Consider the following 16,537-nt stretch of genomic DNA (forward strand, 5'->3'; position numbering starts at 1 on the left):
AAGTCTGAATCTACAGGAACTATTCTGTCTGGAAGATGAGTAGGTCTGAATCTACAGGAACTATTCTGTCTGGAAGATGAGTAAGTCTGAATCTACAGGAACTATTCTATCTGGAAGATGAGTAGGTCTGAATCTACAGGAACTATTCTGTCTGGAAGATGAGTAGGTCTGAATCTACAGGAACTATTCTGTCTGGAAGATGAGTAGGTCTGAATCTACAGGAACTATTCTGTCTGGAAGATGAGTAGGTCTGAATCTACAGGAACTATTCTGTCTGGAAGATGAGTAAGTCTGAATCTACAGGAACTATTCTGTCTGGAAGATGAGTAGGTCTGAATCTACAGGAACTATTCTGTCTGGAAGATGAGTAGGTCTGAATCTACAGGAACTATTCTGTCTGGAAGATGAGTAGGTCTGAATCTACAGGAACTATTCTGTCTGGAAGATGAGTAAGTCTGAATCTACAGGAACTATTCTATCTGGAAGATGAGTAGGTCTGAATCTACAGGAACTATTCTGTCTGGAAGATGAGTAGGTCTGAATCTACAGGAACTATTCTGTCTGGAAGATGAGTAGGTCTGAATCTACAGGAACTATTCTGTCTGGAAGATGAGTAGGTCTGAATCTACAGGAACTATTCTGTCTGGAAGATGAGTAAGTCTGAATCTACAGGAACTATTCTGTCTGGAAGATGAGTAGGTCTGAATCTACAGGAACTATTCTGTCTGGAAGATGAGTAAGTCTGAATCTACAGGAACTATTCTGTCTGGAAGATGAGTAGGTCTGAATCTACAGGAACTATTCTGTCTGGAAGATGAGTAAGTCTGAATCTACAGGAACTATTCTGTCTGGAAGATGAGTAGGTCTGAATCTACAGGAACTATTCTGTCTGGAAGATGAGTAAGTCTGAATCTACAGGAACTATTCTGTCTGGAAGATGAGTAAGTCTGAATCTACAGGAACTATTCTGTCTGGAAGATGAGTAGGTCTGAATCTACAGGAACTATTCTGTCTGGAAGATGAGTAGGTCTGAATCTACAGGAACTATTCTGTCTGGAAGATGAGTAGGTCTGAATCTACAGGAACTATTCTGTCTGGAAGATGAGTAAGTCTGAATCTACAGGAACTATTCTGTCTGGAAGATGAGTAGGTCTGAATCTACAGGAACTATTCTGTCTGGAAGATGAGTAAGTCTGAATCTACAGGAACTATTCTGTCTGGAAGATGAGTAGGTCTGAATCTACAGGAACTATTCTGTCTGGAAGATGAGTAAGTCTGAATCTACAGGAACTATTCTGTCTGGAAGATGAGTAGGTCTGAATCTACAGGAACTATTCTGTCTGGAAGATGAGTAAGTCTGAATCTACAGGAACTATTCTGTCTGGAAGATGAGTAAGTCTGAATCTACAGGAACTATTCTGTCTGGAAGATGAGTAGGTCTGAATCTACAGGAACTATTCTGTCTGGAAGATGAGTAGGTCTGAATCTACAGGAACTATTCTGTCTGGAAGATGAGTAGGTCTGAATCTACAGGAACTATTCTGTCTGGAAGATGAGTAGGTCTGAATCTACAGGAACTATTCTGTCTGGAAGATGAGTAAGTCTGAATCTACAGGAACTATTCTGTCTGGAAGATGAGTAGGTCTGAATCTACAGGAACTATTCTGTCTGGAAGATGAGTAAGTCTGAATCTACAGGAACTATTCTGTCTGGAAGATGAGTAGGTCTGAATCTACAGGAACTATTCTGTCTGGAAGATGAGTAGGTCTGAATCTACAGGAACTATTCTGTCTGGAAGATGAGTAGGTCTGAATCTACAGGAACTATTCTGTCTGGAAGATGAGTAGGTCTGAATCTACAGGAACTATTCTGTCTGGAAGATGAGTAAGTCTGAATCTACAGGAACTATTCTGTCTGGAAGATGAGTAGGTCTGAATCTACAGGAACTATTCTGTCTGGAAGATGAGTAAGTCTGAATCTACAGGAACTATTCTGTCTGGAAGATGAGTAAGTCTGAATCTACAGGAACTATTCTGTCTGGAAGATGAGTAGGTCTGAATCTACAGGAACTATTCTGTCTGGAAGATGAGTAGGTCTGAATCTACAGGAACTATTCTGTCTGGAAGATGAGTAAGTCTGAATCTACAGGAACTATTCTGTCTGGAAGATGAGTAAGTCTGAATCTACAGGAACTATTCTGTCTGGAAGATGAGTAGGTCTGAATCTACAGGAACTATTCTGTCTGGAAGATGAGTAGGTCTGAATCTACAGGAACTATTCTGTCTGGAAGATGAGTAAGTCTGAATCTACAGGAACTATTCTGTCTGGAAGATGAGTAGGTCTGAATCTACAGGAACTATTCTGTCTGGAAGATGAGTAGGTCTGAATCTACAGGAACTATTCTGTCTGGAAGATGAGTAAGTCTGAATCTACAGGAACTAATCTGTCTGGAAGATGAGTAAGTCTGAATCTACAGGAACTATTCTGTCTGGAAGATGAGTAGGTCTGAATCTACAGGAACTATTCTGTCTGGAAGATGAGTAGGTCTGAATCTACAGGAACTATTCTGTCTGGAAGATGAGTAAGTCTGAATCTACAGGAACTATTCTGTCTGGAAGATGAGTAGGTCTGAATCTACAGGAACTATTCTGTCTGGAAGATGAGTAGGTCTGAATCTACAGGAACTATTCTGTCTGGAAGATGAGTAGGTCTGAATCTACAGGAACTATTCTGTCTGGAAGATGAGTAGGTCTGAATCTACAGGAACTATTCTGTCTGGAAGATGAGTAGGTCTGAATCTACAGGAACTATTCTGTCTGGAAGATGAGTAGGTCTGAATCTACAGGAACTATTCTGTCTGGAAGATGAGTAGGTCTGAATCTACAGGAACTATTCTGTCTGGAAGATGAGTAGGTCTGAATCTACAGGAACTATTCTGTCTGGAAGATGAGTAAGTCTGAATCTACAGGAACTATTCTGTCTGGAAGATGAGTAGGTCTGAATCTACAGGAACTATTCTATCTGGAAGATGAGTAAGTCTGAATCTACAGGAACTATTCTGTCTGGAAGATGAGTAGGTCTGAATCTACAGGAACTATTCTGTCTGGAAGATGAGTAAGTCTGAATCTACAGGAACTATTCTGTCTGGAAGATGAGTAAGTCTGAATCTACAGGAACTATTCTGTCTGGAAGATGAGTAGGTCTGAATCTACAGGAACTATTCTGTCTGGAAGATGAGTAGGTCTGAATCTACAGGAACTATTCTATCTGGAAGATGAGTAAGTCTGAATCTACAGGAACTATTCTGTCTGGAAGATGAGTAGGTCTGAATCTACAGGAACTATTCTGTCTGGAAGATGAGTAAGTCTGAATCTACAGGAACTATTCTGTCTGGAAGATGAGTAAGTCTGAATCTACAGGAACTATTCTGTCTGGAAGATGAGTAGGTCTGAATCTACAGGAACTATTCTGTCTGGAAGAAGTCATTTTCTTCAACTGTTTAAAACGGTTATTTTCTGTGGTCCAGTCTAGGCTAATGTTAGCACAGTGTATTGCTAGCAGAGGCAAGTACATAGCCGAGCTAGCTAAGACAGAGAGAGTTAACATCGTCATGGACGGCAGAAAAAGACTCGAGACAAACGTCGGAGCGGGAAAATAACGTGATTAAAAAGGAACCAATAAAAACAGCGATTAACAGAAAGGACATTTATTCAACTGTGAGGACGAACTTTGGAATTAAAAACTGCTAAATGAGCGAACTTGAGGGGGAAACGTCAATGAGTGAAGTGAATGAAGATCACGTGACTGAGGAACATATTGCTGTGGTTGAGGACCATACTGAAGTGAATGAAGATCACGTGATTGAGGAAACTATTGATCTGGTTGAGGACCATACTGAAGTGAATGAAGATCACGTGACTGAGGAACATATTGCTGTGGTTGAGGACCATACTGAAGTGAATGAAGATCACGTGACTGAGGAAACTATTGATCTGGTTGAGGACCATACTGAAGTGAATGAAGATCACGTGACTGAGGAAACTATTGATCTGGTTGAGGACCATACTGAAGTGAATGAAGATCACGTGACTGAGGAAACTATTGATCTGGTTGAGGACCATACTGAAGTGAATGAAGATCACGTGACTGAGGAAACTACTGATCTGGTTGAGGACCATACTGAAGTGAATGAAGATCACGTGACTGAGGAAACTATTGATCTGGTTGAGGACCATACTGAAGTGAATGAAGATCACGTGACTGAGGAAACTATTGATCTGGTTGAGGACCATACTGAAGTGAATGAAGATCACATGACTGAGGAACATATTGCTGTGGTTGAGGACAATACTGAAGTGAATGAAGATCACGTGACTGAGGAAACTATTGATCTGGTTGAGGACCATACTGAAGTGAATGAAGATCACGTGACTGAGGAACATATTGATCTGGTTGAGGACCATACTGAGGTGAATGAAGATCACGTGACTGAGGAACATATTGCTGTGGTTGAGGACAATACTGAAGTGAATGAAGATCACGTGACTGAGGAAACTATTGATCTGGTTGAGGACCATACTGAAGTGAATGAAGATCACGTGACTGAGGAACATATTGATCTGGTTGAGGACCATACTGAAGTGAATGAAGATCACGTGACTGAGGAAACTATTGATCTGGTTGAGGACCATACTGAAGTGAATGAAGATCACGTGACTGAGGAAACTATTGAAGCGAGTGAGAATCAGGAGCTGTAATTGTTGGAAACATCGGACAGATTGATGAAACTATTGAGCAGTGGAGCTCATATCCAGAACGGTTTAAATATTTTGTTCTTGTAAATGACATTGATGAGGACCACATTGTGCCCACATTTTTTTTTGTGTATTGGGGCGAAATAAATGTAATTTACTAGGCAGCCTGCCACAGCCAGAAAGAACAGGTGCCATCCAACCCGGAAGCCAGCCGCACCAATGTGTCAGAGGAAACACCGTGCACCTGACGGGAGTCGCTGGTGCGCGATGAGACAAGGATTTCCCTTACCGGCCAAACCCTCCCTAACCCGGACGACGCTGGGCCAATTGTGTGTCAATACGACGTACGGGGATATTGTGGAGAAACTTAAAGGATATTTTTCACCAGAACCACTAGTTAATGCTGAAAGGTTCAGGCTCCACAGGAGACATCAGGAAGAGGGAGAATCAGGGACAATGTTTGATGCTGCATTAAAGAAACTATCAGATCACTGTGAGTTTAATGGTGTTCTAAATGACATCATTAGAGACAGACTAGAATGTGGGCTACGGAGTGAAGCTACACAAAAGAGACTGTTAACTGAAAGTAATCTGACCTTGGCGAAGGACATTGAAATCAGTGTGTCCATGGAACCAGCTGATAAAGAGGCTCACCAGTTGAGTTCATCACGAACGTTTGTATTTATTTATTTATTTCACCTTTATTTAACCAGGTAGGCTGGTTGAGAACACCTTTATTTAACCAGGTAGGCTAGTTGAGAACACCTTTATTTGACCAGGTAGGCAAGTTGAGAACAAGTTCTCATTTACAATTGCGACCTGGCCAAGATAAAGCAAAGCAGTTCGACAGATAAAACGACACAGAGTTACACATGGAGTAAAACAAACATACAGTCAATAATACAGTAGAAAAATAAGTCTATATACGATGTGAGCAAATGAGGTGAGATAAGGGAGGTAAAGGCAAAAAAAAGGACATGGTGACGAAGTAAATACAATATAGCAAGTAAAACACTGGAATGGTATATTTGCAGTTGAAGAATGTGCAAAGTAGAGATAAAAATAATGGGGTGCAAAGGAGCAAAATAAATAAATAAATACAGTAGGGGAAGGGGTAGTTGTTTGGGCTAAATTATAGATGGGCTATGTACAGGTGCAGTGATCTGTGAGCTGCTCTGACAGCTGGTGCTTAAAGCTAGTAAGGGAGATAAGTGTTTCCAGTTTCAGAGATTTTTGTAGTTCGTTCCAGTCATTGGCAGCAGAGAACTGGAAGGAGAGGCGGCCAAAGGAAGAAATGGTTTTGGGGGTGACCAGAGAGATATACCTGCTGGAGCGCGTGCTACAGGTGGGTGCTGCTATGGTGACCAGCGAGCTGAGATAAGGGGGACTTTACCTAGCAGGGTCTTGTAGATGACCTGGAGCCAGTGGGTTTGGCGATGAGTACGAAGCGAGGGCCAGCCAACGAGAGCGTACAGGTCGCAGTAGTGGGTAGTATATGGGGCTTTGGTGACAAAACGGATGGCACTGTGATAGATTGCATCCAATTTGTTGAGTAGGGTATTGGAGGCTATTTTGTAAATGACATTGCCGAAGTCGAGGATCGGTAGGATGGTCAGTTTTACGATGGTATGTTTGGCAGCATGAGTGAAGGATGCTTTGTTGCGAAATAGGAAGCCAATCCTAGATTTAACTTTGGATTGGAGATGTTTGATGTGAGTCTGGAAGGAGAGTTTACAGTCTAACCAGACACCTAGGTATTTGTAGTTGTCCACATATTCTAAGTCAGAACCGTCCAGAGTAGTGATGCTGGACGGGCGAGCAGGTGCGGCAGTGATTGGTTGAATAGCATGTATTTAGTTTTACTTGCATTTAAGAGCAGCTGGAGGCCATGTATGGAGTATTGTATGGCATTGAAGCTCGTCTGGAGGTTTGTTAACACAGTGTTCAAAGAAGGGCCAGAAGTATACAGAATGGTGGCGTATGCGTAGAGGTGGATCAGAGACAAGCGCGACATCAAATGAAATATAATTTGATTTGTTTAACACTTTATTGGTTACTACATGATTCCATATGTGTTATTTCATAGTTTTGATGTCTTCACTATTATTCTACAATGAAAAAGATAGTAAAAATAAAGAAAAACCCTTGAATGAGTAGGTGTTCTAAAACTTTTGACCGGTAGCGTATTTGATTAGATATTTTTTTAGAACAAACTATGTAGAAATTTGGCAGAAGTTGTAGAAATTTGGCAAGCAAAATTGACAAAAACAGGATGTGGTACTCTCAAATTCTCTTTTACCAGAAACAGAGACGTTTCCAAGAGGAGCAGAGGAGACTGGTGGGAGGAGTTATAGGAGGACAGGCTCATTGTAATGGCTGGAATGGAATAAATGATGTGTTTGATGCCGTTCCATTCATTCCATTCCAGTTTTTACAATGAGCACATCCTCCTATAGCTCCTCCACCAGCCTCCTCTGGTGTGTACATGAAAGTATGCTTGTGTCCATGTTCCTGTATTGTATCTGTACACTACCGTTCAAAAGTTTGGGATCACTTATAAATGTCCTTGTTTTAGAAAGAAAATCTATTTCTTTGTCCATTAAAATCACATCGAATTGATCAGAAATACAGTGTAGACATTGTTAGTATTGTAAATGACTATTGTAGCTGGAAACGGCAGATTTTATTTTTATGGAATATCTACATAGGAGTACAGAGGCCCATTATCACTCCTGTGTTCCAATGGTACGTTGCGTTAGCTAATTCAAGTTTATCATTAAAAGGCTCATTGATCATTAGAAAACCCTTTTGCAATTATGTTAGCACAGCTGAAATCTGTTGTCTTGATTAAAGAAGCAATAAAACGGGCCTTTTTAAAGATTAGTTGAGTATCTGGAGCATCAGCATTTGTGGGTTCGATTACAGGCTCAAAATGGCCAGAAACAAAGACCTTTCTTCTGAAACTCGTCAGTCTTTTCTTGTTCTGAGAAATGAAGGCTTTTCCATGCAAGAAAATCACAAGAAACTGAAGATCTCGTACAACGCTGTGTACTACTCCCTTCACAGAACAGTGCAAACTGTCTCTAACCAGAATGGAAAGAGGAGTGGGAGGCCCCGGTGCACAACTGAGCAAGAGGACAAGTACATTAGAGTGTCTAGTTTTAGAAACAGACGCCTCACAAGTCCTCAACTGGCAGCTTCATTAAATAGTACCCACAAAACACCAGTCTAAACATCAACAGTGAAGAGGCGTCTCCAGGATGCTGGCCTTCTAGTCAGAGTTCCTCTGTCCAGTGTCTGTGTTCTTTTATCCATCTTAATCTTTTATTTTTATTGGCCAGTCTGAGATTTGGACTGTTGGAGGTTGTGGACAGGTGTCTTTTATACTGATACAAGTTCAAACAGGTGCCATTAATACAGGTAACGAGTGGAGGACAGAGGAGCCTCTTAAAAAGAAGGTCTATGAGAGCCAGAAATCTTGCTTGTTTTTAGGTGACCAAATACTTATTTTCCACCATAATTTGCAAATAAATTCATTAAAAATCCTACAATGTGATTTTCAGGATTTTTTTTATCCTTTTGTCTGTCATAGTTGAAGTGTACCTATGATGAAAATTACAGGCCTCTCATCTTTTTAAGTGGGAGAACTTGCACAATTGGTGGCTGACTAAATAATTTTTTGCCCCACTGTATAAAGTCAACTGAAATAGTTGAAATAGAAATAGACACAAATAGCCTGAAATGTTTTGAATGAGAAACACAAGAATAGATTTGGTGATTCTACACCTCCTGTTGTCATGAGGTGTTATAGAATAGTGTGGCCTGGAACAGAACAGAGCTGTTCAACTCTTTCTACACCTGGTAGCGTCTCCTTGTGTCCATATTGTGTTCTCAGAAGATACTGGTGACACAGCCATACAGTAGACAATGTTGAAAGGTTCCCGGAGGATGTAGCTAGCAGATCCGCTTGCTTACAGCTGCACTAGGGTCAGACAGGCTTCCTGTGTAGATTAGGACACCACGGAGCCAGCACAACATACGGCTCGGGAAAACGTACCTCAATAGAGGGATGAGAAATGCTTTGTACTCCGAATTGTCCCATTATCCCAACCGTTACACCGAGAATATTGAATGACTGCTAGACAATTCGGAGAACAACACATTTCTCATTGTCCGACCCTAGCGCAGCTGTAAGCCAGTGGGTCAGATCTGTTAGCTAACGGAGGATGTAGCCTCTTAGCCTGATCCCAAATCAGTTTAAGTGTTGTCTTCGTCATTGACAATGATGACTATACTGTAGGAGTTGGCAAAACAAGGCTATGAATCTCTCACCTTTGTCATGTACGATGAGGCTTCCTGCTGGAGGCAGAGAGGCTCCTGTCCTGTATTCCTCTGTTAGGTTGAAGGTAGAGTTACTGGTCAGGAAGAAGAAGAATATTACTTTATTGTTCATGCATAAAGCAAAGGAAATTAGCTTTTTTCCATATCCAATTCTCCCCGAAAGATTGAAATACTGGTTAGAGTTAGGGTCAGGGTCAGAGGCAGGGTTGGGGTTAGGGTCGGGGTCAGGGTCAGAGGCAGGGTTGGGGTCAGGGTTGGGGTCAGGGTCAGAGGCAGGGTTGGGGTCAGGGTTGGGGTCAGAGGCAGGGTTGGGGTCAGGATTGGGGTCAGTGTCAGAGGCAGGATTGGGGTTAGGGTCAGAGGCAGGGTTGGGGTCAGGGTCAGAGGCAGGGTTGGGGTCAGGGTCGGGGTCAGGGTTGAGGTCAGGGTTGGGGTCAGGGTCAGAGGAAGGGTTGGGGTCAGGGTTGGGGTCAGGGTCAGAGGCAGGGTTGGGGTCAGGGTTGGGGTCAGGGTCAGATGCAGGGTTGGGGTCAGGGTCAGAGGCAGGATTGGGGTTAAGGTCGGAGGCAGGGTTGGGGTCAGGGTTGGGGTCAGAGGCAGGGTTGGGGTCAGGGTTGGGGTCAGGGTCAGAGGCAGGGTTGGGGTCAGGGTTGGGGTCAGAGGCAGGATTGGGGTCAGGATTGGGGTCAGTGTCAGAGGCAGGATTGGGGTTAGGGTCAGAGGCAGGGTTGGGGTCAGGTTCGGGGGTCAGGGTTGAGGTCAGAGGCAGGGTTGGGGTCAGAGGCAGGGTTGGGGTCAGAGGCAGGGTTGGGGTCAGAGACAGGGTTGAGGTCAGGGTTGGGGTCAGGGTTGGGGTCAGGGTCAGAGGCAGGGTTGGGGTCAGGGTTGGGGTCAGGGTCAGATGCAGGGTTGGGGTCAGGGTTGATTAGAAGGGAAGACTCCATAATGTTATGTTCAGGGAGATTCAACAGAATACAAGCTACAGAGAAGTAGTGTGTCATGCTACACCTGGGTAGTGGGGGGGTGATGATGTAGCTGTGTGTCTTGACATGGTTGAGCTGCCACACTCCGATCAACAGTTTGTTCTCCAGAATACGGACATCACGTCTCAACTCCTCTAGTTCTAGAATACAGGGGTCTGATGCCTCGTGGGAGATAGAGGACATTTAAATCAATCACTCACTCAATCAATCAATAAATCAATTCATGGTGTCCCCAAAGAGAAATTGGCTTTGTATGCAGTAAACAGAAGCTTCCCAAAAGCACCCTTTCTTGTTGAAAGGAAGCTGGGCCTAAGGAAGACTACAGAGTCAGCGAATGGTATGCGTAGAATGCTCCCCACAGTGATTGGTACGTACTGAGAGTCGAGGTGACGCCATGGTTTGGCACACCAACACCAGCAGTAGCATCAGAGACATGATCTTCAGTTAGAAGTCTATAACAAGATAAAATAATAACGAATATGAAAGGCTAAACTCACTCAATATATGCAGGCAAAGGACACGTCCAATAACTAATCCAAGTATATTTCATCTATCAACTGGGCTACGTAGCAGGTACAGGGCATTCAGGAAGTATTCAGACCCCTTCACTTTCTCCACATTTTGTTACGCCTTATTCTAAAATGGATTAAATAAATGTTTTTACCTCATCACACAATACCCCATAATGAATAAGCGAAAATGTATAAAAAGTAAACAACAGAAATACCTTACACTAGTATTCAGATCCTTTGCTATTAGACTATACATTGAGCTCAGGTGCATCCTGTTTCCATTGATCATCATAGAGATGTTTTTACCACAGAAATACCCTTCTTACACTAGTATTCAGATCCTTTGCTATTAGACTATACATTGAGCTCAGGTGCATCCTGTTTCCATTGATCATCATAGAGATGTTTTTACCACAGAAATACCCTTCTTACACTAGTATTCAGATCCTTTGCTATTAGACTCTACATTGAGCTCAGGTGCATCCTGTTTCCATTGATCATCATAGAGATGTTTTTACCACAGAAATACCCTTCTTACATTAGTATTCAGATCCTTTGCTATTAGACTCTACATTGAGCTCAGGTGCATCCTGTTTCCATTGATCATCATAGAGATGTTTTTTCCACCTGTGGTAAATTCAATTGATTGGACATTTTTTGGAAAGGCACCTGTCTATATAAGGTCTTACAGTTGACAGTGCATGTCAGAGCAAAAAACAGGCCATGAGGTCGAAGTAATTGTCCGTAGAGCTCCGAGACAGGATTGTGTCGAGGCACAGATCTGGGGAAGGGTACCGAAACACATTTCTGCAGCATTGAAGGTCCCCAAGAACACAGTGGCCTCCATCATTCTTAAATGGAAGAAGTTTGGAACCACCAAGACTTCCTAAAGCTGGCTGCCTGGCCAAACTGAGCAGTCAGGGAGATGACCAAGAACCCGATGGTCACTCTAACAGAGCTCCAGAGTTCCTCTGTGGAGATGGGAGAACCTTCCAGAAGGACAAACATCTCTGCAGCACTCCGCCAATCAGGCCTTTATGGTAAAGTGCCCAGACGAAAGCCACTCCTTAGTAAAAGACACATGACAGCCCGCTTGGAGTTTGCCAAAAGGAACCTAAAGACTCTAATACCAAGAGATACAAGATTCTCTGGTCTCATGAAACCATGACTGAAGTCTTTGGCCTGAATTATAAGTGTCACGTCTGGAGGAAACCTGGCACCATCCCTACGGTGAAGCATGGTGGATCAGCGTCATGCTGTAGGGATGTTTTTCAGCGGCAGGGTCTGGGAGACTTGTCAGAATTGAGGGAAAGACGAACGGAGAAAAGTACAGAGAGATCCTTGATGAAAACTGGAAGGTTCACCTTCCAACAGGACAATGGCCCTAAGCACACAGCCAAGACAACGCAGGACTGGCTTCAGGACAAGTCTCTGAATGTTCTTGAGTGGCCCGGCCAGAGTCTGGACTTGAACCCGATGGAGCATCTCTGGGGAGACCTGAAAACAGCTGTGCAACGACGCTCCCCTTCCAGCCTTGCAGAAGAATGGGAGAAACTCCCCAAATACAGGTGCGCCAAGCTTGTAGCGTCAGACCCAAGAAGAATCCATGCTGTAATCACTGCCAAAGGTGCTTCAACAAAGTACTGAGTAAAGGGTCTGAATATTTACGTAAATGGGATATTTCAGTTTTTGCTTTGTCATTATGGGGTATTGTGTGTAGATTGAAAAAAACTATGTAATACATTTTAAAATAAGGCTGTGAGGTAACAAACTGTGGAAAAAGCCAAGGGGTCTGTATACTTTCCGAATGCTCTGTATCTAGGCTAAAAAGTAACACTGATATTAGGCTACATTACATAGAATGGAATATATGAAATAGTTTAATATTTCTCATTTAACATAAAGTTTATAAAAACAGAAACATGGATATCTAGAGCCTACCTTAACTTCTTCAGCGTTTCTTCCGTTGGTGAGTTGAAGAAGGTCTGTCGTCTAGGTGCAGTGTGTTCAGATACTGATAAATCGGTGATTTATCAGCCCAGACGCGGTCTGCTTGGTTCCGCATGGTTCACGTTAAGAGAAAGAGAAGAATGGGGTTACGCAAGAAATCTGATGGAAGATCAGTTTGCCTTCTCCCCCTGGTGGTCAAGGTAGGGAGTTGGTGTGGATACGCTGATCTCAGATCAGTGACCCCACCGACCACCTGTGTCGAGGCTGGCTGCTCCTCTGTGGGGAAGATTTGAGGATTGTCCCAATTTTTTATGTGGTGTAGTACGTTTGACCAGGGCCCATAGCGCTTTGATCAAACGGAGTGCACTAAGTAGGGAATAGAGTTCCATTTGGGACACCATTTGGGACACATGAAACAACATGTTTCACATACCACTCTCCTCAGTATGGTCCTGGAAACACATGATGCATCATCCTACCACTCTCCTCTGTCTGGTCCTGGAAACAACATGATGCATCATCCTACCACTCTCCTCAGTCTGGTCCTGGAAAAACATGATGCATCATCCTACCACTCTCCTCAGTCTGGTCCTGGAAACAACATGATGCATCATCCTACCACTCTCCTCAGTCTGGTCCTGGAAACACATGATGTATCATCCTACCACTCTCCTCTGTCTGGTCCTGGAAACAACATGATGCATCATCCTACCACTCTCCTCAGTCTGGTCCTGGAAACAACATGATGTATCATCCTACCACTCTCCTCAGTCTGGTCCTGGAAACAACATGATGCATCATCCTACCACTCTCCTCAGTCTGGTCCTGGAAACAACATTATTTATCATCCTACCACTCAGTCTGGTCCTGGAAAAACATGATGTATCATCCTACCACTCTCCTCAGTCTGGTCCTGGAAACAACATGATGCATCATCCTACCACTCTTCTCAGTCTGGTCCTGGAAAAACATGATGCATCAATCATCCTACCACTCTCCTCTGTCTGGTCCTGGAAAAACATGATGCATCATCCTACCACTCTCCTCTGTCTGGTCCTGGAAACAACATGATGCATCATCCTACCACTCTCCTCAGTCTGGTCCTGGAAACAACATGATGTATCATCCTACCACTCTCCTCAGTATGGTCCTGGAAACACATCATGCATCATCCTACCACTCTCCTCTGTATGGTCCTGGAAACAACATGATGCATCATCCTACCACTCAGTCTGGTCCTGGAAACAACATGATGCATCATCCTACCACTCAGTCTGGTCCTGGAAACACATTGTGCATCATCCTACCACTCAGTCTGGTCCTGGAAACACATTGTGCATCATCCTACCACTCAGTCTGGTCCTGGAAACAGCATGATATATCATTCTACCACTCTCCTCAGTCTGGTAATGGGAAACACATGATACATCATCCTACCACTCTCCTCTGTCTGGTCCTGGAAACAACATGATGCATCATCCTACCACTCTCCTCTGTCTGGTCCTGGAAACAACATGATGCATCATCCTACCACTCTCCTCAGTCTGGTCCTGGAAACAACATGATGTATCATCCTACCACTCTCCTCAGTATGGTCCTGGAAACACATGATGCATCATCCTACCACTCTCCTCTGTATGGTTCTGGAAACAACATGATGCATCATCCTACCACTCTGTCTGGTCCTGGAAACACATGATGCATCATCCTACCACTCTGTCTGGTCCTGGAAACACATGAGGCATCATCCTACCACTCTGTCTGGTCCTGGAAACACATGATGCATCATCCTACCACTCTGTCTGGTCCTGGAAACACATGAGGCATCATCCTACCACTCTGTCTGGTCCTGGAAACACATGATGCATCATCCTACCACTCTGTCTGGTCCTGGAAACACATGATGCATCATCCTACTACTCAGTCTGGTCCTGGAAACAACATGATGCATCATCCTACAACTCTGTCTGGTCCTGGAAACAACATGATGCATCATCCTACCACTCTGTCTGGTCCTGGAAACACATGATGCATCATCCTACCACTCTGTCTGGTCCTGGAAACACATGATGCATCATCTTACCACTCTGTCTGGTCCTGGAAACACATGAGGCATCATCCTACCACTCTGTCTGGTCCTGGAAACACATGATGCATCATCCTACCACTCTGTCTGGTCCTGGAAACACATGAGGCATCATCCTACCACTCTGTCTGGTCCTGGAAACACATGATGCATCATCCTACCACTCTGTCTGGTCCTGAAAACACATGATGCATCATCCTACTACTCAGTCTGGTCCTGGAAACAACATGATGCATCATCCTACAACTCCGGCTGCTCCTGGAAACAACATGATGCATCATCCTACCACTCTGTCTGGTCCTGGAAACACATGATGCATCATCCTACCACTCTGTCTGGTCCTGGAAACACATGATGCATCATCCTACCACTCTGTCTGGTCCTGGAAACACATGAGGCATCATCCTACCACTCTGTCTGGTCCTGGAAACACATGATGCATCATCCTACCACTCTGTCTGGTCCTGGAAACAACATGATGCATCATCCTACCACTCTGTCTGGTCCTGGAAACACATGATGCATCATCCTACCACTCTGTCTGGTCCTGGAAACAACATGATGCATCATCCTACCACTCTGTCTTGTCCTGGAAACAACATGATGCATCATCCTACCACTCTGTCTGGTCCTGGAAACAACATGATGCATCATCCTACCACTCTGTCTGGTCCTGGAAACAACATGATGCATCATCCTACATTTGAAATGGAAGTGTTCTTTTAGTTTTCTGTGTTTTCTGTGTTTTTTTTTCCATCAACAGAACCAGTCATTCCAGTTATTGAGTCCAGATGTTTTCTCAGAATCCTTACCAGCTGCAACTGAGGAAAAAAATAGTGTGAAAAGATACATCACACTTTTATTGGCATATTCACTGTATTAAAGGGAGTCTACGTTTCTTCCATGTGAAATGGAGCCCATTTGAGGTGAAGCGCAGAGCAGGGGGACTACTAGGTGAGACCTACAAGAGGAACAGGGAGGAGAGGAGCAGACTGAAAACCAATAACTTCTCGAACAGTGACTAGACCCACCGACTAGATAACGTCTAGTTTTGATTTACACTTGGTTGAGTTGTCAAAGTTGGGTGAAAAAAAAGACGAAATGCCTTTACATGATTACCTTTACATTGATTACCTTACATTGATTACCTTTACATTGATACTTACATTGATTACCTTTACATTGATTACCTTTACATTGATTACCTTTACATTGATTACCTTTACATTGATTACCTTTACATTGATTACCTTTACATTGATTACCTTTACATTGATTACCTTTACATTGATTACTTTTACATTGATTACCTTTACATTGATTACCTTTACATTGATTACCTTTACATTGATTACCTTTACATTGATTACCTTTACATTGATTACCTTTACATTGATTACCTTTACATTGATTACCTTTACATTGATTACCTTTACATTGATTACTTTTTCAAAATCCAGTTACATTTCCACTTTGATTCAACGTCATCCCATAGATTATTTTTGTTTAAATTGACATGGAAACAATGTTGATTTAACCCGTTTTTGTGGGTAAGCTCCTTTGAACTGTCTTTAACAGTCACAAGGCTGTATACTTCCAGATCGAAGCAGGCAGTGTGTGAAATTACTCGTGGGGAAATGAAAAGGGTTTTTGGATAAATGACGAAAAATAAGTTCTGTGGTAAACACAGGCTTAGGAGATCTGATACGTTTTGTTCTATGAGATAATCTTCATCGACTAACATCTTTTTTAACATTTTGGAAGCATTTATGTATAAGTTAAAAGCTAAGGACGTGCTATAACTACACCGTATGATGTCACCAACACCTTTGGCAGCGATTACAGCTGTGAGTCTTTCAGGGTAATTCTCTCTAAAAACTTTGCACACCAGTATTGTACAATATTTGCACA

At 43.1% G+C, this 16,537-nt stretch overlaps 1 protein-coding gene across 2 annotated transcripts in view; it reads right to left on the reverse strand.

Moving 5' to 3' along the window:
* fgl1b (fibrinogen like 1B) overlaps window positions 1-15,347 on the reverse strand; it is a 40,379-nt gene extending 25,032 nt beyond the window's left edge. Inside the window, exons 1-4 of one of the 2 annotated variants that reach the window (XM_031808516.1) lie at window positions 12,532-15,328; window positions 10,454-10,530; window positions 10,104-10,240; window positions 9,087-9,169 (exon numbers count right to left, since the gene is read on the reverse strand). In XM_031808516.1, the coding sequence (XP_031664376.1) occupies window positions 9,087-9,169; window positions 10,104-10,240; window positions 10,454-10,513 (280 nt within the window). In that variant the 5' untranslated portion in view covers window positions 10,514-10,530; window positions 12,532-15,328. Of the gene's footprint in view, window positions 1-9,086; window positions 9,170-10,103; window positions 10,241-10,453; window positions 10,531-12,531 lie in introns of both variants that reach the window. The other variant, XM_031808517.1, reaches the window with a different exon arrangement.
* Between the last annotated feature and the right edge of the window lie 1,190 nt (window positions 15,348-16,537).

Source organism: Oncorhynchus kisutch, linkage group LG28 (assembly GCF_002021735.2).
Source record: "Oncorhynchus kisutch isolate 150728-3 linkage group LG28, Okis_V2, whole genome shotgun sequence".
Classification (NCBI taxonomy): Eukaryota; Metazoa; Chordata; class Actinopteri; order Salmoniformes; family Salmonidae; genus Oncorhynchus; species Oncorhynchus kisutch.